The sequence below is a fragment of the Clavelina lepadiformis genome, chromosome 1 (assembly GCF_947623445.1).
Source record: "Clavelina lepadiformis chromosome 1, kaClaLepa1.1, whole genome shotgun sequence".
NCBI lineage: Eukaryota > Metazoa > Chordata > Ascidiacea > Aplousobranchia > Clavelinidae > Clavelina > Clavelina lepadiformis.
The window spans coordinates 6,253,118-6,279,865 of NC_135240.1; the positions used below are offsets into that span (position 1 = coordinate 6,253,118).

At 38.0% G+C, this 26,748-nt stretch overlaps 2 protein-coding genes across 2 annotated transcripts; both read left to right on the top strand.

Annotated features, from left to right (window-relative positions):
* The first annotated feature begins 2,451 nt into the window (after nt 1–2,451).
* On the top strand, nt 2,452–4,966 carry LOC143462393 (uncharacterized). The gene is made up of 5 exons (XM_076960542.1): nt 2,452–2,699; nt 2,979–3,078; nt 3,217–3,420; nt 4,075–4,229; nt 4,400–4,966. Exons 1-5 carry the CDS (start codon nt 2,623–2,625, stop codon nt 4,515–4,517), a joined length of 654 nt encoding a protein of 217 aa, XP_076816657.1. The 5' UTR covers nt 2,452–2,622; the 3' UTR covers nt 4,518–4,966.
* Nucleotides 4,967–14,751: 9,785 nt separating this feature from the next.
* On the top strand, nt 14,752–17,379 carry LOC143460454 (uncharacterized). The gene is made up of 5 exons (XM_076957952.1): nt 14,752–14,964; nt 15,288–15,387; nt 15,539–15,742; nt 16,418–16,572; nt 16,743–17,379. The coding sequence occupies exons 1-5, from the start codon at nt 14,888–14,890 to the stop codon at nt 16,858–16,860; spliced, it is 654 nt and encodes a 217-aa protein (XP_076814067.1). The 5' UTR covers nt 14,752–14,887; the 3' UTR covers nt 16,861–17,379.
* Nucleotides 17,380–26,748: the final 9,369 nt, after the last annotated feature.

Below are 26,748 nucleotides of genomic sequence, written 5' to 3' on the forward strand. Positions count from 1 at the left end.
ACAACTTCAAAACCCAACAGACGAAATGGTAGAACCCAACCCACGGACTTGCAGAACCCAGTTCATTGTATTTCAAAACCAATCCCCGGAGGATTGCGTTCTGATTTTCGGTAGATTGGGCCCTGGGTTTCCGAGGGCTGGGTTTGACACGAATTGCAGGATACAAAATGATGGTAGTGGCGCAACAACGGTTCCATGGATCGTAACCGGGGGTCCACCGTAAGTTGAACCACGATTGCAGGTATGTGTGTGTGTGGCTCTTTGCCCGGTATTATGCGTTCGTTCATATTAAATTTGTGTTTTTAGCTTGTACAGTATAAATGACTTGTAAATTTCTGTCATTTTCATGTTGGTGTGTAACATTTACAATAAACGTAGTTTAACAAAGGTGTGTATGTGAGTGAGGAAGAGACGGGGTGATATTCATGTGTGCCAATGTCTATGATGTGGCTCTTTGCGTTTAACACAGTATGAAGTGAGGCTCTTAGTCTCTGACTGTTGGCCACCCCTGGTATATACCGTATTTTCTTGAATAGAAACCGCACGATTTGATTAAAAATAAACAATAGATGCCGCCCTCGAATAGAAGCCGCACAAAACTTTCAATAAAAAATATTAGCCGCGGTTTCTATTCAAGAAAATACGGTTTACTGTATGTTCCAGGTTATAGGCCTACTGGGGAAAGGTCCTGGATTACCAAAAAACCTTAACGACCACATAAAACTACCCCCAGGGTGTGGTTGGAAAGTTTCATTTCACATTATAGCTTTTACAGTTAATCACAAAATTTAGGTGAAAAAGCATTCATTTTTATAAATATTGTTTGACGCATGTTCTACAAGTTGAAAAGCATATCAAGCCATCAAAATAACTCCTACTTGCGAAGTGCGGAATACGTTGGACAGAAATTTATTGAACTTTCAGAAGATTTCAATGGTGTTTACAATACAAGCACAATAAAATCATTATACTCTGAGTCGTACATTTCTATTTGTATTTATGTACTATTTTGTTTTCAATTGAAAGTTTACAATCGTTATTGTATTGCTCTTGACCAGGTAGGGTAAGTGTTACCTAACACTAATTTAACGATAATCTTCAGCTTTCCATTGCGGTACCTATATTGCAGAAATTAGCTATTTAAAAAGTAAAATTGATGATAAAATTGAATAAAATTGATGATAAATGATAAAATTGCTTCGTGGACGCATGGTCATCTCGATCGGTTGTCCAGAGTCTTGCATGACACGTACGCCTATGACCAGCGTCTCCAATTAAGCGTTGGTAGATTTTTTATCTTCTCTTTGGACTAATTCCTTTAAAGGTACACGGCGCTTACGTATCTTGCTCTACGTATGAGCTCCTAGGAAGATGAGGGAACGCGTACATCATGTGAAGAATTGTTTTTGATTTTGATGTGGGGAAGCTGATAGAAAGTTGGTCGTCAATTTAGTATTTTAAAGTCTTAAGCCTAAGGCAGAGGTGCCGAAAGTTTTAAGCATATACACCTCATTACAACAACTTTGTGCCTTGGCGGGACGCAAGCAATTATGTTCAAATATTACATCTCATTAAAAGTCTGACTTATCAGCCAATGGCTCACCAAATCTGCTATAATATCTATTTCCTCGCTTTTTGGCCGTTCGAACTGGTAAACCCGATTGAAATACCAGGTGAATTACCCTGGGTTATTTCATAGGAAAAAGATTGGGAGGGAATGTTAGAGGTATTAACTTATAAGGCTGGGTAAATATCACTCAGGGAATTCCAGGTTTGGTAAGGTAACCTGCTGTATAGGTGTTGTGTCTGATTCTGTTGCTTCTCATCATCCGAATACAGGATTTTAGCTCGTAGCGTTTGCATCAGCCTAAACAGCCAATTTCAACCACCGCTATGCAGTGTGTGATATTATCGTTTTGTCTGATGTCTTATTTATGCTTTATGAACTTCTTTTGCTTGTGGATTGCATTCGTGAGATCAGTCACTTTTATCTGAGCTCTTGGCCTTGTAAATAATTACGTACCCAGGAAAAGCCGCCATGAAATCTTCCATGCTGTGGAAAACTTTAGAGTTCGCGTGGTATCTGCGGCGCGTTGCATAAGTTAATTTTGTTTTACATGTGAAAACAAAGTTTAAAATAATTAACTAGAAGAAAATACAAACTGAATTATTGCATCCACACGCAAGCTCTTTCACATTTTACGTCGCACGTTACGCTGACTACAAATAGTGACGTCATATCGAACACGTCCAGTGCCTGGGATTCAAACCGCCGTAAAATAGGAACTAAGCAACATATTTTTAAATTTCATATTTTCTCTATGCTTACTTCACAGCACTATGATTAGCAATCAGTGTTTCTCACGAGTCACGTGTTTTGTGTGGAAAGATACAAACTTTATAGGGACTTCAATCGGAGGGAACTCCCCAAGGGTTTTCTTTTAAAATTTTCATTGACGGAAAACTTTTCTATAGATTTAGCAGACATCTGGGAACAGTATTTCAAGTCTATATGTTTATCAACGTCATATTCATAAGCTTTTAGGCAGGCAGCCAGGAAATATACCGTTGAACCCGTCAAAAAGGCACAGAAAGAAGACAGAAATCAAAAAGAATATCACAATGAGAACGTTGCTTCTTGTATTCTCTTGCTTCTTCTGTTTGCTTAATTTAACCGGTACAGTCAACGCCAAAACAAGGTAAGATTCCGAAAACGTTGATTGTTAACCGCATAGACATTAACATTATGTAATATCTATCCCTAGTATAGACCTAAATCTTGCCTTAATCATGTTCATCAAGTACAAAGCACAGCTAGGGAAATACAGAAATTTATCACTGTCTACGTTTCGTTAACCCATTCGAGTTAGCTTATACAGGGCAAAGGGAAAAGTATTTCATCAGTTATGATTTTTGTTTGATGTTATTATACATGGTGGCAACTGTAGCATATTTAATCGTGTTTGTTTATCTATTAGCGAAAGAAGAACTTTTCGTTTGCGAAAAGCCGTAGAGCAAGTTTTATCAGATCATTTTCAATCCGATGCATTCAAAGCTTCTATTCTTCAAATCGTTGCGGTAAGTTATGTGCTGGTTGCATAGAAGCTTCTAGCAGTGAAGACTTAATTCTAATTAGTAACTTTACCTGTACGTGAAGGAGCGCTTACGATAAGAAGTCATGCGTGTTTTTTGCGATAACTTTCTGGGTATTTAAAGGATCCAGTTCAAGCCGATGTTTTGTGCCAAGTCAAGTTCGGACCGTTCTATTACTTCAGCTACACCGGGAAGTGTGAAAGTTGTTCAGTCCACTGCAGTTCCCCTACAGATGGAATGAAAAAAGAATGTTTGGAACACTGCAAAGATTTTATGACCAACCAGGCTTTGAAAGATGAGCAGCTGCTTTTAAAATCCAAAATAAAGGTTGGTGCTAAAACCTCATTTTAAACATTGCAAGCAACATGTGAAATAACATGTCGGAGTTGCGCAACCGACTTATTTACTAAAGGATTACGTCTTCTGTCAATAATTGCTGCTGTGATAGCCGTTAACAAACAATTACGTCATGTATATAGCCTTTGATAAACGCACTTTCATGTAGAGGTGAAGGCACCAGCATTTCAATAGGCCTTGACGAGCAACGGAAATAAAAATCAAAACACTGACGAAACGCTTTTTAACTTTGACTTACCCACAGCTGGTACAACTGCCTAGTAACTATCAAAATCTTAAAGCAAATACGTTTTAACTGAGAGCCCTGGCGTGTGTACAACACATTTTACAGAAACTTCCCACAAATGAATTTACAGTAACTAAAAAATTCGACGTAATGTCTCGATTATAAATCGACAAAATTGTAACTACAGCAAATACCATAGATGGTCGGGAAGAGTTACAGTATATACGGCTAAAATCCAATAGAACCGACTTTTAACCTAAGCAATTAAACTGTTGCAACGAAACTCCTTTGCCTCAGGTTGCGTTTAGCAATATTATATGGGTAGTGGTTATAGACTACTATATATAGAAATGGAGTTGCTTGTTCAATTGATCTGTTTCAACTTATATAATCTTCAGAAACTTGAAGATGATCTTGAAACAACAAACGAGAGATTAGATGAAGTAGAAGCAGATTTTATAGAAAAGTTCTATGGACTCCTGTCAGGATTTGTATTTGTGGTTTTGGTTATTGTCGTCATCCTTTTACTCTTTGGTCGTCACGTGAAGCAAAAGTGAGTTGTCTCATTGTCAACGATGTCTTGTTGGCTTAATAATAACTAATTATAAAACTTTTCTAAACCTTAGTCAATGATACAGCAGTAAGACAAGATTGTGCTTGTGTGTGATAACTACCAACACGGATGATATTTTCATAGTTTTCCAAGTTTCTATAATTTTGCAGATATGCCAGGCGCCCTCCACGTGACGTCAATCCAACCGGCGACAACGATAAAGGAACAGGTTTGAATCCGGGATCTCAATGCTCTGGAGATTCTGGCTTGGGAAATCAAAATGTGTAGAGGAGTCTACATGTCTACAGTTGCAACACTTCCATCGTTACGCTACTTAAACCTTGACAACTATGCATTTGTGTATGGTGGTTTTCTTTTTGTTGAAGTCTTGTAAACCTTGTTTAAACGTGTGTTAAGGTTTTCTGAAGATTCCAGCTGGTTCTGGTATTAACTGTGCTTTGTTTAGGTTTAATATTTTTCTACATACTTTGTTTATGGTTTTCTGTGATGTGAGTATTTGATCATTTTATGCACAATATTCAAACCAGCGTAATACAATCCATGCAACGGTGCTTGTTTTAATTATCCAGCAACTTTAAATGTTGACTTACAGGCGATGAATTTTTTGTTTTCTCAGTGCCTGTATAGGGTATGAAGTGTAAATTTTCCTGGCTTTACTGAACAAACTGTGTAGATTTATGCACTAAATTTATGGCAATAAACTTCTTTTACTTGTACACTTAAATAAGCACAATAAGTATATGTGCTTGTGCACTCGATGGACTCCAACGAAGCTCCAGACGTATTTCCCTGGCACGTGGCGAGAACCCAAGAACTTAAGACTATGAGACTAGTTTTAATAACGGACAAAGACACGCAAAAACAAAGTGTATTCGTCTTTTACCAAAACAAATACATGAAACATAGCACATTTGTCGTCACCCTGGGAAGCCAACAGATATAAAAACGTTTACCTCAATCGCTCACCGTTTATCACAATACCGGTAACTAGGTAGGTTCACCGGCCCACTCACTTTGCTTTTAACCTCACACACCTCACTTTCAGCATCGGTGCAGTCAATATTGACTTGCCTGTAAATTCTTCTCACAGTCGAGGAACCAATTTCACGTGACGCGACACCTTATCGAAAGACACTTTATCGAACGACACTTAATCGAACGACACTTTATCGAAAGACACTTAATCGAACGACACCTGATCGAAACGACACCTGATCGAAACGACAGTTGATCGAACGACACTTTATCGAACCGAAAGTTGATCAAACGACACTTTATCGAACCGACAGTTAATCAAAACGACAGTTTATCGAACGACACTTTATCGAACCGACAGTTCAAGCAAGATTTTTGCGTGTTTCTCAAACATTGAAACAATGGGTCATTGTGATGTTCAGCTATCTGTCCATGTTTGTTTGATAAAGTTGGATTTTGTAATTTTTGAGATATTGTGATATTTATATAATTTTGCTCTCTCTCCGCATTGAAACGTATTACTCATTTACGCACCAATAACTTGACTAACTATTCTTTTTCGTTCTCTTTTCACAGCGGGGGCGCGGCGTAACAAGAAGAATTTATAAAAATGTGTCACTTTTAGAAATACCTAATTTACACTAAATTCACTTTCTTTAGTTTTACAATTATGATGTATACAGGAAGCCAGATGATGTTTCTACTAACCTGTAATAATCTCATCAGTCTACGACGCATAGGTTTCTAGGTTACTCTCGTACTTAGTAATTCTCGTGCGTATTCTTGTGATATCTTATTAATATGTGGGCGGGCCGGCCGCCATGCGAAATCGAACACTTTATGATACAAATATAAAATATAGATATAAAATATAAATCGTCAACTTTATGATATATACAGTGAGACCTCGTTAATCCGGACCACTTTGTTTCGTCAAAAAATGTCGGTTTAGCGGGGTTTCCGGATTATCGGAAAGTAAAAAATCAATCAATCTTGCAAATGCAGCACCGTGTTCAAAACGCAGTATGCACCTTACTCCAATTCTAAGTACCGAGTTTCTGGCTGGACAGCAACTAAAATAAAATTATATTTTTTGTATGATCCGACCCAGTGTCGAACCCCAGAATCACCGTATTAAAGACGAATGCTCTCCAAGTGACGAACATTCGGCCGCAAATCGGTTTGACAACCGCTCTTACATGGCGAAGCATTCCGGCGGGACCAGCAGTCTTGAACTTTCTTTGACCTGTTTCCAATCTTTGCGCAATGCGATATCAAAAGCTGATAGCACGTTTGAGTTGCAGTAGTATGTCTTCAATAGATTGCCGCACTCAACCGATGTACTGTACGTATTTTTTTGCGACCGCGGAAGCGTTGTTTGTTACTGTTGATGAACAATTTATTTTTTCGTTTCTAAAATACTGTACAGTATTTCATAGTATGACTAAAAAGCTGTGCGGCTAAAATTTTTTACAAAGCGCAATGCTGTACAGTACTGTACTTTTGAATCAATAAAGACCGCAACGTTATTATGCGTAGATAATCGGCTATTGTTTCGTCAACTAACTACCCAGTGTAGGCCTACATAGTGTATTAGGACAATCGTGAATCATTTTCGCTTAACTGTTAATAATCCGGTTTATCGGATTTTATTGCTATTGATTTAGCACATTTGTTCCAAAACTTTTGTGTCGGAGTCGGACAGCGGGGTTTCCGGATTAAAGGGGTAAAATGCATGGAAAGAAATCCGTTCCCGGCAGTTTTGTGTCGGATAGCGGGGATTCCGGTTGTTCGGGGTACGGATTAACGAGGTCCCACTGTACATCACAATTCATTAATGCACACCATTACAAAGACCGCACATCACAATGGCTCATTGTTTCAATGTTTGAGAAACACGCAAAAATCTTGCTTGAACTGTCGGTTCGATAAAGTGTCGTTCGATCAACTGTCGTTTTGATTAACTGTCGGTTCGATAAAGTGTCGTTCGATCAGCTGTCGTTTCGATAAAGTGTCGTTCGATCAACTGTCGGCTCGATTAACTGTCGTTCGATAAAGTGTCTTTCGATCAGCTGTCGTTTCGATCAGGTGTCGTTCGATAAAGTGTCTTTCGATAAAGTGTCTTTCGATAAGGTGTCGTAGTACCCCAATTTCATGTTTGTTCCGAGTTTATGCCATGACTGTGCACTTCACTCGTAGTGCTACACATGATACTAGGCGAAAAGCCGATGACGCAATCCTGGTCTTAACCATCCCGTTAAGAATTGTGCTGAATTGGAACAAAACAAAACAAGATTTTATAGAAAATTTAGATGAAGTTTGGGAAAGATATCTAGTTGTTGGTTTTATGCTTGCATTATTTTGTTTTTACATCGAGCGTCAAGTGAAGCGAGCTCATAAGTAATCTTTTGATTATGATACATTTTTCTATTGTTGATGGACGCAACATTTATGGAAAAATGTAATTAGCAACCAATAGTTTTAACGCCGTATAGCACCTGTCATAAGGAATAGATTTTTTAAGCCGACTGTGAAGTTTTTAAACCCGAAACTCATTTTCATCTTGTATTTCAGAAAAATACTGTTTAGGGCAAAATTTTACTTAACAATGGATTTTATAAGAAGTCTTCAAGTTCTATTGATCATTGGTGCTGTCGTCAGTTGGAATGCTCTGGTCGATACCAAGTCATTTAAGTAAAAGTAGATTAGCTTTAATAATGCAGTAATGCAGTCTTTACTAGAGTGATGAACTTACTAATAACTGGACCGTCCCTAACCAATGCTACAGCGTTTGATGCTTCTACGAGAGGTTTCACATCAGGTCAGCGGATACATTTCTGGAACACGAAATAGTCAAATGCTCCGTCACCAAAAGCTTTGCCAGGTCTGTAGGAGAGTTCTGTGTTTGATTGTCTAACCCACATATCAAGATAATTTCGATATATCAAGCAACGAACTATCCTTGGCTTTCGTCAATTTCACGGTTTCCTTCCGGAAACCTCAGCTGATACCCGTGCTCGGTGATGTTGTACCGTCTCAGCAGCGCCACCTTCGGACAATCGTAATCCAGAGGCCTCTATCGAGAACCTCAATTAGACATCCAGGGCTTTTCCAGAAAGCAGTGCGCTGACGTAGGTCGCCCACGTTGTTTCCGCCATTGCGTCATAGCGGCGAAACTTTCGAGCCTGAGTAGATAGTAGTGAGTTTGTCCTTAATTACCATCGACAATAGCAGGTATCTCGGGACACTTCGCGCGACAGTGGACATTTTCGTCACTGTTCCTCATCATTTGTTCTTGGGCTTCAATCTTCTTCTTTTCTATTCTCGTTATTAGCAATTCGAGTTTGCGTTCAGCTTTTTGCTCGACAGCTTTCTTTTCATCTAGCTTGGCACGTTCATCTCTCTCTTCGGTTTCTTATTTAAGTTGGGTTTCTTTTTCTTCGACATCTGTTTGGCCTCAACCTGTGCAAACCGTAATTTCTCTCTCGATTCAAACAACTTTCGATATTCCTCCATTCAAAACTTAGTCTTTTCTTTATCATCTAACTCTTTCTGTTCAGCAAACTCTTTCAGTTTCTTTAAATTGTTTATTTTCCTCAGCCTCAGCCTTGGACGCCATATTGGTCAATCGACCTCACTGATAACGAGTGATGTCAGAATAAAAATATTTCCCGGACGAGCCCCATAAAGCAACAAGTAAAAACTGGTAACAACTGTTTATTCACTGACGTCTAAACGGGGACGCATTCAGTACAACCGCAAAGCTAGAATGAGGCTACAGCGACCAGAAAATCACCGCGTACGGCTTAATCAACACTCGAAGCGTGGTTTTTCACCAACCGGCTGTGCTTCAAGCAAAAAAACAAAAGGTTGTCACTGTTTCAATGGAAACAAAATCGTACGTTCACGTTCCAAGTTATTTTTCACAGTTTATTGTTTACTTATAACTTAAATGTAATAACATGGTGACTGAAATCTAATCTAAATTTAACTTTGAATCTAAATTTAACTCCAATTAAACTCTAAATCAACGTTTTGCATACTCATTCTCCCACCCAAGCCGCCTATCTTCAACTATGGGCTGCGCGGCCTACTTAGAGCGAAATAGTCGCTCTGAAAACAGAATGAGCTGACAAACGAAAATGATTCAGAAATTAAGTGACAAATATTTGCAAAACACCCAGGGGCTTGTTGCTTTACGTTGGTAACATATTGATTAAGACAATTTGGAATATTTAAAAAAATAAAATATTCGATAAGCAAAATTTTATGACATAATAATACAATCACTGTAAAAAGCTGACCTTTGATCACGACAGGTGTTCCCGCCCATTGCGTAAATGTTTGTTTCAACAGAATTCGAAGTATTTAACATTGAACAGAACTTAATATTTGAAAATAAGTTTATCACCACCAGTTTATAGCCAGTTGAATTGTAAATGATTTACTCGCAATTGCGAAATGGTAATACTGTACTTTAAGGTTTATCAAACTTTTCCACATGACGTGCTTACCCAATCAGATTCCGTGCTATATAGGTAGGTAGATATAGAAACAATATATAGGTAGGTAACTATACAGGTAGGCAGACTAGTAGGTATAGAAACGATATCTAGGTATACAGGTATATGTTATATGTAAACCGAAGAAAGATCTCCTAATTTACAATGAGAAGCGAAATGTTGACGAAAAAGCTATAAGTTGTACTAGGCCACAAGCAAAACTAGAAAGTAGATGAAATGAACGTAGATGCCAAGTAGATCAATATAGTTTATTTGTAGACTTTCAAATGTAGTGAAAATCGTGCTTTGTAATGGACATGAAACATAAAAATAACTAGATTTAAACATTTAACTTTATTTCTTTACAGAAAAAATTCTTTCAAATTAACGTCGACAAACGTAAATGGTCTAAGACATAAATTAGATTACGTAGAGTTGTTAACTCATGCGTTTCAAGTGGTAAGTATAGAACAGTGATTGTCAACGTAAACATAACCGAAGAAAACGATGAAATTATAACACTGCGAGGATAATCCACGTTAAAGGAGTGCAAAAAAAAAGCTCAATGCTCAAGTGAAGCTGAAAATAATTAATTGAATGAAGCATGTTATGAAAATGGCAGATATTGATGATATTAAACGTGTAGGAATCTGTTTGTACAAATGCTCTCCTGTGTCTTATATGTTATAGGTCACTTTTGTTCAACCGTTGGCAAAATAACTGAAATAAATCGTTTGTAAAAATTGTGAAGTGTATGGATCATGGTCTTCTTCAACATACTTTTGATATCACCGAAATTGAGCAGAGTTGTGTTGAGTTTACGTTTTTGAATGCTGCCCGTTTCTTGCCCTCCAGGTCCTTCTCTGCCGTAAAACGTTTATTAATTGTTTTTCAGTTTAAATAAAGCTCTACAGCTTACGTGTTGATTAAAATTATGGAAAATATGGACAATGTGTTTTTACAATTTTAGAAATCCATTACTTTCAGATTTTAGGTTTAGGTTTTCAGAATTCAAAATATCCGGGTTATAAAAGAAGATTTCAAATCCCAAATTTAGATAATTACGTCCATTATTCTGGAGACGAAATTCCGAATGAAATTAAAATTTAATATTTCCGCCAAGTGGATGATTTTCAAGTTACAGTGGGTGAAGATTCGCGCAATCTTCATTGCGATTTTCCACATGTCTTTTGTTTTTTCCCATTAACTGTGCGGAATGTGCAGCATCAGGACATGTAAGGCAAACACAGCATCAGAGTAAAGGCAAGATTAATTGCATGTTTTGTGCCAATGTGATAAAATTGCTTCGTAGACCCAAGGTCATCTCGGAGTCTTGCATGACACGTACGCCTATGACCAGCGTCTCCAATTAAGCGTTGGTAGATTTTTTATCTTCTCTTTGGACTAAATCCTTTAAAGGTACACGGCGCTTACGTATCATGCTCTACGTATGAGCTCCTCGGAAGTTGAGGGGTCGCGTGCATCATGTGAAGAATTGTTTTTGATTTTGATGTGGGAAAGCTGATAGAAAGTTGGTCGTCAATTTCGTATTTTAAACTCTTAAGCCCTAAGTCAAAGGTGCCGAAAGTTTTAAGCGTATAGACCTCATTGCAATAACCTTATGCCTTGGCGGGATGCAAACAATTATGTTCAAATATTGCATCTCAAAAAAAGTTTCTCATTAAAAGCATGACTTATCGGCAAATGGCTCACCAAATCTGCTATAATATCTATTTCCTCGCTTTTTGACCTTTTGAACTGGTAAACCCGATTGAAACACCATGTGAATTACCCTGGGTTATTTCATATGAAAAAGATTGGCTAGGGGATGTTAGAGGTATTAACTTATAAGGCTGAGTAAATATCACTCAGGGAATTCCCGGTTTGGTAAGGTAGCCTGCTGTATAGGTGGCGTGTCCGATTCTGTTGCTTCTAATCATCCGAATACAGGATTTTAGCTCGTAGCGTTTGCATCAGCCTAAACAGCCAATTTCAACCACCGCTATGCAGTGTGTGATATTATCGTTTTGTCTGATGTCTTATTTATGCTTTATGAACTTCTTTTGCTTGTGGATTGCATTCGTGAGATCAGTCACTTTTATCTGAGCTCTTGGCCTTGTAAATAATTACGTACCCAGGAAAAGCCGCCATGAAATCTTCCATGCTGTGGAAAACTTTAGAGTTCGCGTGGTATCTGCGGCGCGTTGCATAAGTTAATTTTGTTTTACATGTGAAAACAAAGTTTAAAATAATTAACTAGAAGAAAATACAAACTGAATTATTGCATCCACATGCAAGCTCTTTCACATTTTACGTCGCACGTTACGCTGACTACAAATAGTGACGTCATATCGAACACGTCCAGTGCCTGGGATTCAAACCGCCGTAAAATAGGAACTAAGCAACATACCGTAAAACCTCTATTTCCGTGGTTCCCAACGCATGGGTCGCGACCCAAAGTTGGGTCGCCAGGTTATTGTTTTGGGTCGCTTGCTTTTTAGGCATATTGTATCTTGAGCGAAAAATTACAATAAAAAAATTGAAAACTTGAAGAGATCACAAAACTTGAAAATATAAACTCCAAGACATGAAGCATTTTATGTCGTGAAATGAGAAAGCTGTTCTGTGTGACGCTTGAGTAATTTCGCATCAGTTGCATTTTGTCGTACAAAGAGCTCCCGCAGTGAAAAATTTTGAGCGCGTCGTGTGAACTTATTTCATGCAATCCGCAAATGATCCAAACTGTGTGAATAAGACTGTTGAATTTTTTAAGAGCAAGTTGAAATCGATTCAAGATCAAAAAAGTACTGTTAAGTTAAAACAACCGTTGCTGTTTACTCTTCGTATGTTGCGGCCTATCAAATTGCTATTAACACTTCGTGCGGCTCTTGAGACATATTTTTTGCAGCAACGGCCTTTCTGTGGAGAAAGCAACGAGTCCACAAAGCATTTGGAACTTCGTCTTTGATTCGTTTTACCACACCAGACTTGATGCCAGTACAAGCTGCTGCGCCATCGGTGCAAATGACAGCACATTTATCCCAAGGAATGGAATACTCCGTAAAGAAATAATCCAACAATTGAAAAATATCTTCACCTTTGGTGTGCAGTTTTAGCGGTTTGCTTCATTCATACAGCTTCATTGTTGATAAAGCTGATAAAGACGGAAAGTTGGGGCAAACATTCAATGTCGGCAGATTCATCCAATTGAATGGAATAAAAGGGAGACTCCTTCACTTGGATAAGAATCAGCTCAAGAACATCACCAGCCATGTCTACTTTGCGTCTTTTCACTGTGTTGTTGGATGAAGAAATTGCATTTAACTTTTCACTTTCTTTTTCACCAATCATTATTTTTACTACTTCTTTCATAACTGGCATTATCAAATTCTCACCATCTGTAGTTTTTCTGCTTATGAATAATGTTGTGCAGTGTGTAAACTTCATCAAAGCAAGGTCACTGAATCAGCGTTTGTTTTCGTTTTTGTGCACTGACACGGATTCGGATTATCAAGCTCTGCTGCTGCACACGGAAGTGCGATGGTTGTCACGAGGTCGTGTCTTAAAGCGAGTTTGTGGTTTACGGGAGGAGATCGCTATCTTCCTGAAGCAACACAACTAAGTAGGATTAGCCGAGAAGTTTTTGGAAAGAAAATTTCAACGCAAAAGTTCCTTACCTTACCGATATATTTGACTGTATGAATTCTCTAAATTCTCGCAATTGTTTGACGGTGATTGATCACGCCGCCAAAGTTTCTGCTTTCCACAAAAAACTTGTACTCTGGAAAATTTATGTCACTAGAGATGAGCACGATATGATTCCTGAGCTAACGCAATATATTTGTGGCAAGGAAGTTGATATCAAGCAAACTATAATTTGACACTTGGAACAACTTGCCCAAACGTTTGTGCACTACTATGGTGAATCTCCAACACCTAATAGCCAAAATGATTGGATAATTGATCCATTTGCTGGAAAGGACCTGTCTCAACTTCCCATCCATGTAGCAGAACAGTTTATGGACATGACAACAGAAGCAGCAAATCGTATTCCTTTTGCGTCCTTCAAAGACAAATACCCCAAATATTCTGCAAATATTCACTTTTGGGCTTCCATGCACAAAGTGTATCCCATAGTTTCAAAATATGTGATTCCATTTGCAACAACTTGGCTTTGTGAGACTGGATTTAGCGCCATGTGTGCATTGAAAACTAAACAGCGAAACCGTCTGAAAGTTGAAGTCGATATGCGGCTATGCTTAAGTAAAATAAAGCCTCGATTTCAAAAACTCACTGACAGCAAGCGAGCACAGTTATCTCATTAGTGTGATATATGAAGTGATTTGTTAAACATATTAATTTCAGAAAAAATTGCTGGTTTTGAAGTGCTGTGTGTTTGCAATGCAATCTTGTATAACTTTTAAAATCTTACGACAATTTACTTGGGTCGCAAGATTTTATAAATCTGAATTTTTTAAAAAAATGGGTCGCCTTAAAAACGAGTTGGGGACCACTGCTCTATTTCACCGCCATAGCGCTCTATTTTTCAACTCTTGTTTAAAAGTGGCGTTCTATTAGAGGTGACGTTCAATTAGAGGTTGGCGCTCTATTTTTCGACTAGCTGGTCAGAATTTTGAAATAAAGTTTATTAATGAAAAGAAAAAACACCAAACACATTTACCGGTATATACAGGTAATTAGAAAATATACTAATACAATTAAATAATAATATAGTTATCAGTAGAGACCTGCTAATACAATTCCGCCGCTAAAAGTGGCGTTCTATTAGAGGTGGCGTTCAAATAAAGGTGGCGCTCAAATAGAGGTTTTATGGTATATTTAAATTTCATATTTTCTCTATGCTTACTTCACAGCACTATGATTAGCAATCAGTGTTTCTCACGAGTCACGTGTTTTGTGTGGAAAGATACAAACTTTATAGGGACTTCAATCGGAGGGAACTCCCCAAGGGTTTTTTTTTTAAATTTTCATTGACGGAAAACTTTTCTATAGATTTAGCAGACATCTGGGAACAGTATTTCAAGTCTATATGTTTATCAACGTCATATTCATAAGCTTTTAGGCAGGCAGCCAGGAAATATACCGTTGAACCCGTCAAAAAGGCACAGAAAGAAGACAGAAATCAAAAAGAATATCACAATGAGAACGTTGCTTCTTGTATTCTCTTGCTTCTTCTGTTTGCTTAATTTAACCGGTACAGTCAACGCCAAAACAAGGTAAGATTCCGAAAACGTTGATTGTTAACCGCATAGACATTAACATTATGTAATATCTATCCCTAGTATAGACCTAAATCTTGCCTTAATCATGTTCATCAAGTACAAAGCACAGCTGGGGAAATACAGAAATTTATTTCTGTCAACGTTTCGTTAACCCATTCAGGTTAGCTTATACAGGGCAATGGGAAAAGTATTTCATCAGTTATGATTTGTGTTTGATGTTATTATACATGGTGGCAACTGTAGCATGTTTAATCACGTTTGTTTATCTATTATTGAATTCTATTCATTATTATTCTATTTAATTGATACCTATTTAGCGAAAGAAGAACTTTGCGTTTGCGAGAAGCCGTAGAGCAAGTTGTATCAGAACATTTGCAATCCGATGCATTTAAAGCTTCTATTCTTCAAATCGTTGCGGTAAGTTCTGTGCTGGTTACATTGAAGCTTCTAGCAGTGAAGGCTTAATTCTAATTAGTAACTTTACCTGAACGTGAAGGAGCGCTTAGGATAAGAAGTCATGCGTGTTTTTTGCGATAACTTTCTGGGTTTTTAAAGGATCTTTTTAAAGGGTCCAGTTCAAGCCGATGTCTTGTGCCAAGTTAAGTTCGGACCGTTCTATTACTTCAGCTACACCGGGAAGTGTGAAAGTTGTTCAGTCCACTGCAGTCCACCTACAGATGGAATGAGAAAAGAATGCTTGGAACACTGCAAAGATTTTATGACCAACCAGGCTATGAAAGATGAGCATATGGTTTTAAAGTCCGATATCAAGGTTGGTGCTAAAACCTCATTTTAAACATTGCAAGCAACATGTGAAATAACATGTCGGAGTTGCGCAACCGACTTATTTACTAAAGGATTACGTCTTCTGTCAATAATTAATTGCTGCTGTGATAGCCGTTAACAAACAATTACTTCATGTATATAGCCTTTGATAAACGCACTTTCCTGTAGAGATGAAGGTACCAGCGTTTCAATAGGCCTTGACGAGAAGCGGAAATAAAAATCAAAACATGGACGAAATGGTTTTCAATTTTGACTTACCCGCAGCTAGTACAACTACCTAGTAACAATCAAAATCTTAAAGCAAATACGTTTTAACTGAGATCCCTGGCGTGTGTACAATACATCACATTTTACAGAAACTTGCCCTCAAATGAATTTACAGTAACTAGAAAATTCAATGTAACGTTGTAAAGTAACAACAGCAAATACCGTAGTTAAGGGAGGGCGGGAAGAGTTATATACGGTAAAAATCCAATAGAACCGACTTTTAACCTAAGCATTTAAACTGTTGCAACGAAACTCCTTTGCCTCAGGTTGCGTTTAGCAATATTATATGGATAGTGGCTATAGACTACTAGGCCTACATAGAAATGGAGATAGTGGTTCTTTTTTAGAAGAGCTGCTAGTCTAATTCATCTGTTTCAACTTATATAATCTTCAGAAACTTGAAGATGATTTTGAAACGACAAACGAGAGACTGGATGAAGTAGAAGAAGATTTTATAGGAAAGTTCTATGGACTCCTGTCAGGATTTGTACTTGTGGTTTTGGTTATTGTCGTCATCATTTTACTTTTTGATCGTCACGTGAAGCAAAAGTAAGTTGTCTCATTGTCAACGATGTCTTGTTGGCTTAATAATAACTAATTATAAAACTTTTCTAAACCTTAATTAATGATACAGCAGTAAGATAAGATTGTGCTTGTGCGTGATAACTACCAACACGGATGATATTTTCATAGTTTTCCAAGTTTCTGTAATTTTGCAGGTATGCCAGGCGCCCTCCACGTGACGTCAATCCAACCGGGGACAACGATGAAGGAACAGGTTTGAATCCGGGATCTCAATGCTCTGGAGATTCTGGCTTGGGAAATCAAAGTGTGTAGAGGAGTCTACATGTCTACAGTTGCAACACTTCCATCTTTACACTGCTTAAACCTTGACAACTGTACACTTTGCTTGGGATGGTTTTCTTCTTGTTGAAGTCTTGTAAACCTTGTGTAAACGTGTGTTAAGGTTTTCTGAAGATTCCAGCATATGGTATTAACTGTGCTTTATTTCACTTTTTATTTATGTATAAAAACGTTTTTAGTTGTAGTTCCGTTAAATATGAAAAGTAGTTTTCCGGCATCAGGTTAATTATTTTTGTACACACTTTGTTTATGACTTTCTGTGATGTGAGTATTTTATAATTTTATGCACAATATTCAAACCAGCGTAATACAATCCATGCAACGGTGCTTGTTTTAATTATCCAGCAACTTTAAATGTTGACTTACAGGCGATGAATTTTTTGTTTTCTCAGTGCCTGTATAGGGTATGAAGTGTAAATTTTCCTGGCTTTAGTGAACAAACTGTGTAGATTTATGCACTAAATTTATGGCAATAAACTTCTTTTACTTGTACACTTAAATAAGCACAATAAATATATGTGCTTGTGCACTCGATGGACTCCAACGAAGCTCCGGACGAATTTCCCTGGCACGTGGCGAGAACCAAAGAACTTAAGACTATGAGACTAGTTTTAATAACGGACAAAGACACGCAAAAACAAAGTGTATTCGTCTTTTACCAAAACAAATGCATGAAACATAGCACATTTGTCGTCACCCTGGGAAGCCAACAGATATAAAAACGTTTACCTCAATCGCTCACCGTTTATCACAATACCGGTAACTAGGTAGGTTCAACAGTTCACTCACTTTGCTTTTAACCTCACACACCTCACTTTCAGCATCGGTGCAGCCAATATTGACTTGCCTGTAAATTCTTCTCACAGTCGAGGAACCAATTTCATGTTTGTTCCGAGTTTATGCCATGACTGTGCACTTCACTCGTAGTGCTACACATGATACTAGGCGAAAAGCCGATGACGCAATCCTGGTCTTAACCATCCCGTTAAGAATTGTGCTGAATTGGAACAAAACAAAACAAGATTTTATAGAAAATTTAGATGAAGTTTGGGAAAGATATCTAGTTGTTGGTTTTATGCTTGCATTATTTTGTTGTTACATCGAGCGTCAAGTGAAGCGAACTCATAAGTAATCTTTTGATTATGATACATTTTTCTATTGTTGATGGACGCAACATTTATGGAAAAATGTAATTAGCAACCAACAGTTTTAACGCCGTATAGCACCTGTCATAAGGAATAGATTTTTTAAGCCGACTGTGAAGTTTTTAAACCCGAAACTCATTTTCATCTTGTATTTCAGAAAAATATTGTTTAGGGCAAAATTTTACTTGAAATGGATTTTATAAGAAGTCTTCAAGTTCTATTGATCATTGATGCTGTCGTCAGTTGGAATGCTCTGGTCGATATCAAGTCATTTAAGTAAAAGTAGATTAGCTTTAATAATGCAGTAATGCAGTCTTTACTAGAGTGATCGACTTACTAATAACTGGACCGTCCCTAACCAATGTTATAGTGCTTGATGCTTCTACGAGAGGTTTCACATGAGGTAAGCGGATACATTTCTGGAACACGAAATAGTCAAGTGCTCCTTCACCAAAAGCTTTGCCAGGTCTGTAGGAGAGTTCTGTGTTTGATTGTCTAACCCACATATCAAGATAATTTCGAAAGCGCACAACGAACTATCCTTGGCTTTCGTCAATTTCACGATTTCCTTCCGGAAACCTCAGCTGATACCCGTGCTCGGTGATGTTGTACCGTCTCAGCAGCGCCACCTTCAGACAATCGAAATCCAGAGGCCTCTATCGAGAACCTCAATTAGACATCCAGGGCTTGCTTTTCCAGAAAGCAGTGCGCTGAAGTGGTTCGCCCACGTTGTTTCCGCCATTGCGTCACAGCGGCGAAACTTTCGAGCCTGAGTACTGAGTTTGTCCTTGTCATCGACAAGAGCAGGTAGCTCAGGACACTTCGAGCGAGGGCGGACGGCCGGGACATTCTCGTCACTCGTCTCGCTCATCGTTTGTTCTTGGGCTTCAATCTTCTTCTTTTCTATTCTTGTTATTAGCAGTTCGAGTTTGCGTTTAGCTTTTTGCTCGACAGCTTTCTCTTTCATCTCGCTTGGCATTGTCATCTCTCTCTTCGGTTTCTCATTTAAGTTGGGTTTCTTTTTCTTCGGCATCTGTTTGGCCTCAACCTGTGCAAACCGTAATTTCTCTCTCGTATCAAGCAACTTTCGCTATTCCTCCATTCAAAACTTAGTCTTTTCTTTATCATCTAACTCTTTCTGTTCAGCAAACTCTTTCAGTTTCTTTAAATTGTTTATTTTCCTCAGCCTCAGCCTTGGACGCCATATTGGTCAATCGACCTCACTGATAACGAGTGACGTCAGCATAAAAATATTTCCCGGACGAGCCCCATAATGCAACAAGTAAAAATTGGTAATAACTGTTTATTCACTGACGTCTAATCGGGAACGCATTCAGTACAACCGCAAAGCTAGAATGAGGCTACAGCGACCAGAAAATCACCGCGTACGGCTTAATCAACACTCGAAGCGTGGTTGTTCACCAACCGGCCGTGCTTCAAGCAAAAAAACAAAAGGTTGTCACTGTTTCAATGGAAACAAAATCGTACGTTCACGTTCCAAGTTATTTTTCACAGTTTATTGTTTACTTATAACTTAAATGTAATAACATGGTGACTGAAATCTAATCTAAATTTAACTTTGAATCTAAATTTAACTCCAATTAAACTCTAAATCAACGTTTTGCATACTCATTCTCCCACCCAAGCCGCCTATCTTCAACTATGGGCTGCGCGGCCTACTTAGGGCGAAATAGTCGCTCTGAAAACAGAATGAGCTTGCCAATGAAAACGATTCAGAAATTAAGCGACAAAATTTGCAAAACACCTTGGAGCTTATTTCCTTACGTTGGTAACACATTGATTGAGACAATTTGGAATATTTAAAAAAATAAAATATTCGATTAGCAAACTTTTATGACATAATAATACAAATACCGTAAAAAGCTGACCTTTGATCACGACAGGTGTTTCCGCCCAGTGCGTAAATGTTTGTTTCAACAGAACTTGAAGCATTTAATATTGAACAAAATTTATTATTTGAAAATACGTTTATCACCACCAGTTTATAGCCAGTTGAATTGTAAATGATTTACTCGCAATTGCGAAATGGTAATACTGTACTTTAAGGTTTATCAAACTTTTCATGGGGAAGGCAGATGTGAAACTCATATGACCAACCAAATATAAGCAATCGAAAAGTTATCAATCATCACAATGCATAAACTATAATACCAAGGCCCTATTTGCAAAGTTCCCATTATAAACGTTGTGAAGTCAGGGTTTACAAAATCTGTTTCACCCTTGTGGTTGTTATTTGCGACGTGACGTGATATTGAAAGTAATCTTTCTCATAAAACTGATCACGAGTTGCTACTGGATCACATGACGTGCTTACCCAATCAGATTCCGTGCTATGTAGGTAGGTAGATATAGAAACAATATATAGGTAGGTAACTATACAGGTAGGTAGGCTAGTAGGTATAGAAACGATATATAGGTAGGTATACAGGTGTATGCTGTTATATGTAAACCGAAGAAAGATCTCCTAATTTACAATGAGAAGCGAAATGTTGACGAAAAAGCTATAAGTTGTACTAGGCCACAAGCAAAACTAGATAGCAGATGAAATGAACGTAGATGCCAAGGAGATCAAAATAGTTTATTTGTAGACTTTCAAATGTAGCGAAAATCGTGCTTTGTAATGGACATGAAACATAAAAGTAACTAGATTTAAACATTTAACTTCATTTCTTTAAAGAAAAAACAGAATTCTTTCAAATTAATGTCAACTAACGTAAATGGTTTTAAGACATAAATTAGATTACATGAATATTTAGAGCCATAATGGGGTATAATGGCTGTAAATTTTTTAACTCATGCGTTTCAAGTGGTAAGTATAGTACAGTGATTGTCAACGTAAATAGAACCGAAGAAAACGATGAAATTATAACACTGCTAGAATTATCTACGTTAAAAGAATGAAAAAAAAACGTCTCAATGCTCAAGTGAAGCTGAAAATGATTAATTGAATGATTAGAATATGGCAGATAGTGATGATATTAAACGTGTGTTGGAAGTTGTTTGTTCAAATGCTCTCCTGTGTCTTATAGGTTATAGGTCACTTTTGTTCAACCGTTGGCAAAATAACTGATATAAATCGTTTGTAAAAATTGTGAAGTGTATGGATCATGTCTCCTTCAACATACTTTTGATATAACCGAAATTAAGCAGCGTAGTGTTGAGTTTACGTTTTTGAATGCTGCCTGTTTCTTGCCTTCCAAGTCCTTCTCTGCCGTAAAAAGTTTATTAATTGTTTTTCAGTGGAAATAAAGCTCTGCAGTTTACTCGTTGAATAAAATTAAGCAATATGGAAAATTTTATCCTGGTGTCCGCCAACGTGAACGGCCTCGGACGCAATTCGGATCTCTTGAAAGTCTTCTTATTTTTGGGTCAATGTTTTATTCATTCACTGTTTTTGTGCGTGCAAGAAACCCATCTGCAAGAAAACCACGCAGAGGATTTTTCATCGTTGATTGAACATTTGAAAAAATTAAAATATAATTTATATTTCAACAACGCTGAAACATGTGACAGCAAAGCAGGCACAGCAATTTTTGTGAAGAGCGACCCAGCAGTAACTGACATGGAACATAAAATCATATGTAAAGGTCGTATTCAGTCGCTGAACTTCTCTTATCACGGAAAACCTTGGACATTGATTAATGTATATTTAAAATCCGGGTCTGGTCAAACGCAACAACGTACAAAACAAATAAAAGAAATCCATGACCACCTTAAGGAGAAATCGTCGAGAAATTTCATCATTGCTGGAGATTTTAACTTTGTCGAAAATAAATTGGACACAAGATGCAAAGACAACTTTCGACGAGGTTGTGACGTCAAGGCGTGGGAAGATTTAAAAAGAGCGTATAAACTGCAAGACGCATATCGTGCTTTACACCCAAATGATGAAAAATACAGCTTTGAGCGGGCCGAAGACTCAGGTCGGCGAATAGATCGCATTTATACGTCTGGAAATGTGAGCAACGATATCATTGAATGTGGTTACGTGGATACAAATGTGGATACATGCGACTATAAAAAGATTAGCGATCACAAATCAACGTATTTAGCGATGACAATGCAACAACATGCGTCAAAACAAACAGCTGCAAAGGTAATTAGGCTTATAAGTACAAACACCATCAGTGATCGTTTAAAACAAACGTTAGTCAGAAATTTATTTGGTCATTGTAGCAATAAGTCATCTAATCTCGGATTGTATTTATTCGACTTGTTGCGTAATGACGCGTGTTATTTCTTATAAATAACAGGATCGAGAAAAGAAGCGTTAAACAGATCTTTCTAACATTGGCATGGACAATCCAAACGACGAAATGCGACAACCAAACCCAAAAACATTCAAAACACAACAAACGAAATGGTAGAACCCAACCCACGGACTTGCAGAACCCAGTCCATTGTATTTCAAAACCAATTCCCGGAGGATTGCGTTCTGATTTTCGGTAGATTGGGCCCTGAGTTTCGGAGGGTTGACTGTGATACCAACTGCAGGATACAACTGCTGGTATTGGCGCAACAACGGTTCGCCAATGTCAATTAACCCACGGACTTGCAGAACCCAGTCCATTGTATTTCAAAACCAATTCCCAAAGGATTGCATTCTGATTTTCGGTAGATTGGGCCCTGAGTTTCGGAGGGTTGACTGTGATACCAACTGCAGGATACAACTGCTGGTATTGGCGCAACAACGGTTCGCCAATGTCAATTAACCCACGGACTTGCAGAACCCAGTCCATTGTATTTCAAAACCAATCCCCGGAGGATTGCATTCTGATTTTCGGTAGATTGGGCCCTGAGTTTCGGAGGGTTGACTGTGATACCAACTGCAGGATACAACTGCTGGTATTGGCGCAACAACGGTTCGCCAATGTCAATTAACCCACGGACTTGCAGAACCCAGTCCATTGTATTTCAAAACCAATCCCCGGAGGATTGCATTCTGATTTTCGGTAGATTGGGCCCTGAGTTTCGGAGGGTTGACTGTGATACCAACTGCAGGATACAACTGCTGGTATTGGCGCAACAACGGTTCGCCAATGTCAATTAACCCACGGACTTGCAGAACCCAGTCCATTGTATTTCAAAACCAATTCCCAAAGGATTGCATTCTGATTTTCGGTAGATTGGGCCCTGAGTTTCGGAGGGTTGACTGTGATACCAACTGCAGGTTACAACTGCTGGTATTGGCGCAACAACGGTTCGCCAATGTCAATTAACCCACGGACTTGCAGAACCCAGTCCATTGTATTTCAAAACCAATCCCCGGAGGATTGCGTTCTGATTTTCGGTAGATTGGGCCCTGGGTTTCGGAGGGTTGGGTTCGATACCAATTGCGGGATACAAATGATGGTAGTAGCGCAACAACGGTTCCATGGATCGTAACCGGGGATCCACCGTAAGTTGAACCACGATTGCAGGTATGTTTGCATATGCTGTATGCTCCAGGTTATAGGCCTACTGGGGAAAGGTCCTGGATTACCAAAAAACCTTAACGACCACAGAAAACTACCTCCAGGGTGTGGTTGGAAAGTTTCATTTCACATTATCGCTTTTACAGTTAATCACAAAATTTAGGTAAAAACGCATTCATTTTTATAAATATTGTTTGACGCATGCTCTATAAGTTGAAAAGCATATCAAGCCATCAAAATAACTCCTACTTGCGAAGTGCGGAATACGTTGGACAGAAATTTATTGAACTTTCAGAAGATTTCAATGGTGTTTACAATACAAGCACAATAAAATCATTATACTCTGAGTCGTACATTTCTATTTGTATTTATGTACTATTTTGTTTTCAGTTGAAAGTTTACAATCGTTATTGTATTGCTCTTGACCAGGTAGGGTAAGTGTTACCTAACACTAATTTAACGATAATCTTCAGCTTTCCATTGCGGTACCTATATTGCAGAAATTAGCTATTTAAAAAGTAAAATCGACCAAAATTCAAACTTATAAACAATCACTCGATTTGACGTACACTTGTGCCACCATGCAGCGATAAAATGCAAGAATTCAAAAACGAAAAACAATCGGTAAAAATCGTAAAAAGCACAATCTCTTCTCAAAATCTTTGGCAAGACTAGTTTTTGTTATTGATACAGAACCTACCGGTTTGATAAGGTTTTGACTAGTTTTGTTGTTCATACAGGACCCGCCGGTTTGATAAAAGCCTGTTTCGAATGTCATGCAGTTTTACATGATGTAGTCTTACATGATCCACAGAAGGAAGATCGTTTGTTTTATAAGATACCCATCAAAACAATCAAGCAGATGAGCTAATTTAATACCGGAAAAAACGGCTGAAGGTTTCACAATAAAGATGGCAATAGTTGGCCTTTAGATACTATAAGGTGCTATAAGTTATGGGAGCATACTTCCACCGTAAACACTTCTTTAATGGATACTTTTCTGAGAGTTGTGTAATTTTATTAAAGCGCAGATGTTTTAATTTGACTCTTTCTGTGTGTTTTGTGGCGTCCGACAGCTTCACTTCAACAGAAGGTTTAAAAGAAAAGGAAGGAAATTTAAATAAATTATAAAGTACGAAAATTTTTGATTCAATAAATAAGCATAATAACGAATCCTACAGATTTTTTCAATTACACAGAAATATGATCCATGATTATTCGAACAAACGTTAGTGGGCGCAACAGAGTAAATAAATAAGTAAAAAACTTCAGAAGTTTACATTTTTACCGATTTGGGTTTCCTTTTGAGATGGAATGCATTTTACAAATTTGTTTTTCTGGCGTTTTTTTTGAAAGTCCATTTTCGATAAGTTTCTCCATTGCGCAAGCACTAGAACAGGGATGTCCAACCTGCGGTCCGCCTGAGATTTTTGTGCGGCCCGCTAGTCATTTTCACTCCAAAAGTATGTACTTTATGCACCCATTTTTCTTGAAATTTAATAGGTTCTGCGGCCCATTGAATTATTTCAAGTGACAATGCGGCCCACTATAATAAAAGGTTGGACATCCCTGCACTAGAGTGTAGGCCCGCAAAATGCGCAGATATGCAAACCGACGTTATTTTGGGCGACCTTTATTCACAGTGCAGCATCTTAAGTTATGGAAAAGGTACAAATAGAAAAAGGACAAAAAACCAACGGGGAATCCCCAAGCCACGACCTAAATTTTCGTTGTTTCGTAACGTTTTGAAATTTTAATCAAATCAACACGGAAACAAAATCAAAGATATCGCAAAAAGATCGTAACGGATAAAATATGGAAACTTATTGATTTGGTGGACTTACTCAGGCCATTTCGAGCTTATTCCATCGATGACTTTACTTTGTTTTGGATATAAAAATGAATCTTATTCAAACTCCACCACGCGTGCTAATGCTTGCACATTTCATCATTCTCTGAGTTCTATTTGAACGAAATCGAGCATGAACATGAGCATTTCGGTTTAGCAACCATGCTCAGTATTTGTAGTTTGGGAACTTTTAACATTTAAACACTAGTGCTCAATAAAATACATACAAGCTATCACTTTTTAACAAATTTTCAACGTTTAAAACGATTTTTGGCGTTGAAAATCGTTGAAAAAAACGTTTAATGTTTCCTATTTTTAATGTTGCACCAGTTTCGGTTACGTAATGCCGTATTTATTTGTCAACATAATATAACACCAACACATTTGCTTATATAAGTTAATTTGGCTGTTTACTTTTCTCGAGAGCAATCCCAAGTCGTCAAGAAATGCAGCCAAGCATAGACAATAACAACCCATGTAAATTTCGTTATTGTCGAAAGATTTATGATGCAATAATACTTCAATACTCGATCCTGATATGAGGGGACATTCGTGTAAGTGACCCCAGAAATATTTCAATTTATTTTCAAAACCTGCAAGAAAATGACAACCGCGGAACAAAGATGAATCAGAATCCAACCAAAGATGGGAGACTGACATAGTTTGACCAACTGCGTCACAAATTTTCTTTCATCAGTCCTGATTGCAAGATAGTTCAAACGTTAGGTGCCGCTCTCGAGCAGTGTAATTAACCTGAAAAAAAATCGATGCTTCGCAAAAGGTTTCCAACCAGGCTAATACCGGCCTTATGCCGCTGATGTTTGTTGTTTTGTTTGTTTTGTGTGTGCCAGCTTGGCTTTAAGGCTTTAACGCGTAACAAAACCAATGGCGTATTCCTAAAAAGGAAGTGAGTGTTTACTGTCAAGCGAGGGATGTAGCAGTGTATATGTTTAATTCAAACAAAATGGTAATAAAATGAAAAAAGCAAGAAAAAATAAAATACCGCGATTCTTCGCAATAAAAAGTGGGGTGACGGCGATTCCCAGCAAGCCCTCTCCAATGCACCACCGAAATAAAAATATCCGTAGTTGTCCCGACCGGTGACTACGTTCTGTTGACATATGAAGTCTATGCCTTTATCGACGGTTTATTTACTGCTCTGTAACCACAGAAACTAACACAACACCGACGTTGAACCGACGTGTTTCCGACAACTTCCAAGGCACAGTATATCTGCAAGGTTGTGACGTATTGACGTTTTTTTGTCATTACAATGGTTCTTGTTACACTGGGTTATTTATACATCATGTGATTATGGTCTACGACTCTACGTGACGTTCAGAACAAACGAAAATCCCCTTAATTTGGGAATAGCTCACTGGGGAATCCCCTTTCTAATTTCCCCCAATCGCCTCTTGCTTGTGATGAAGCA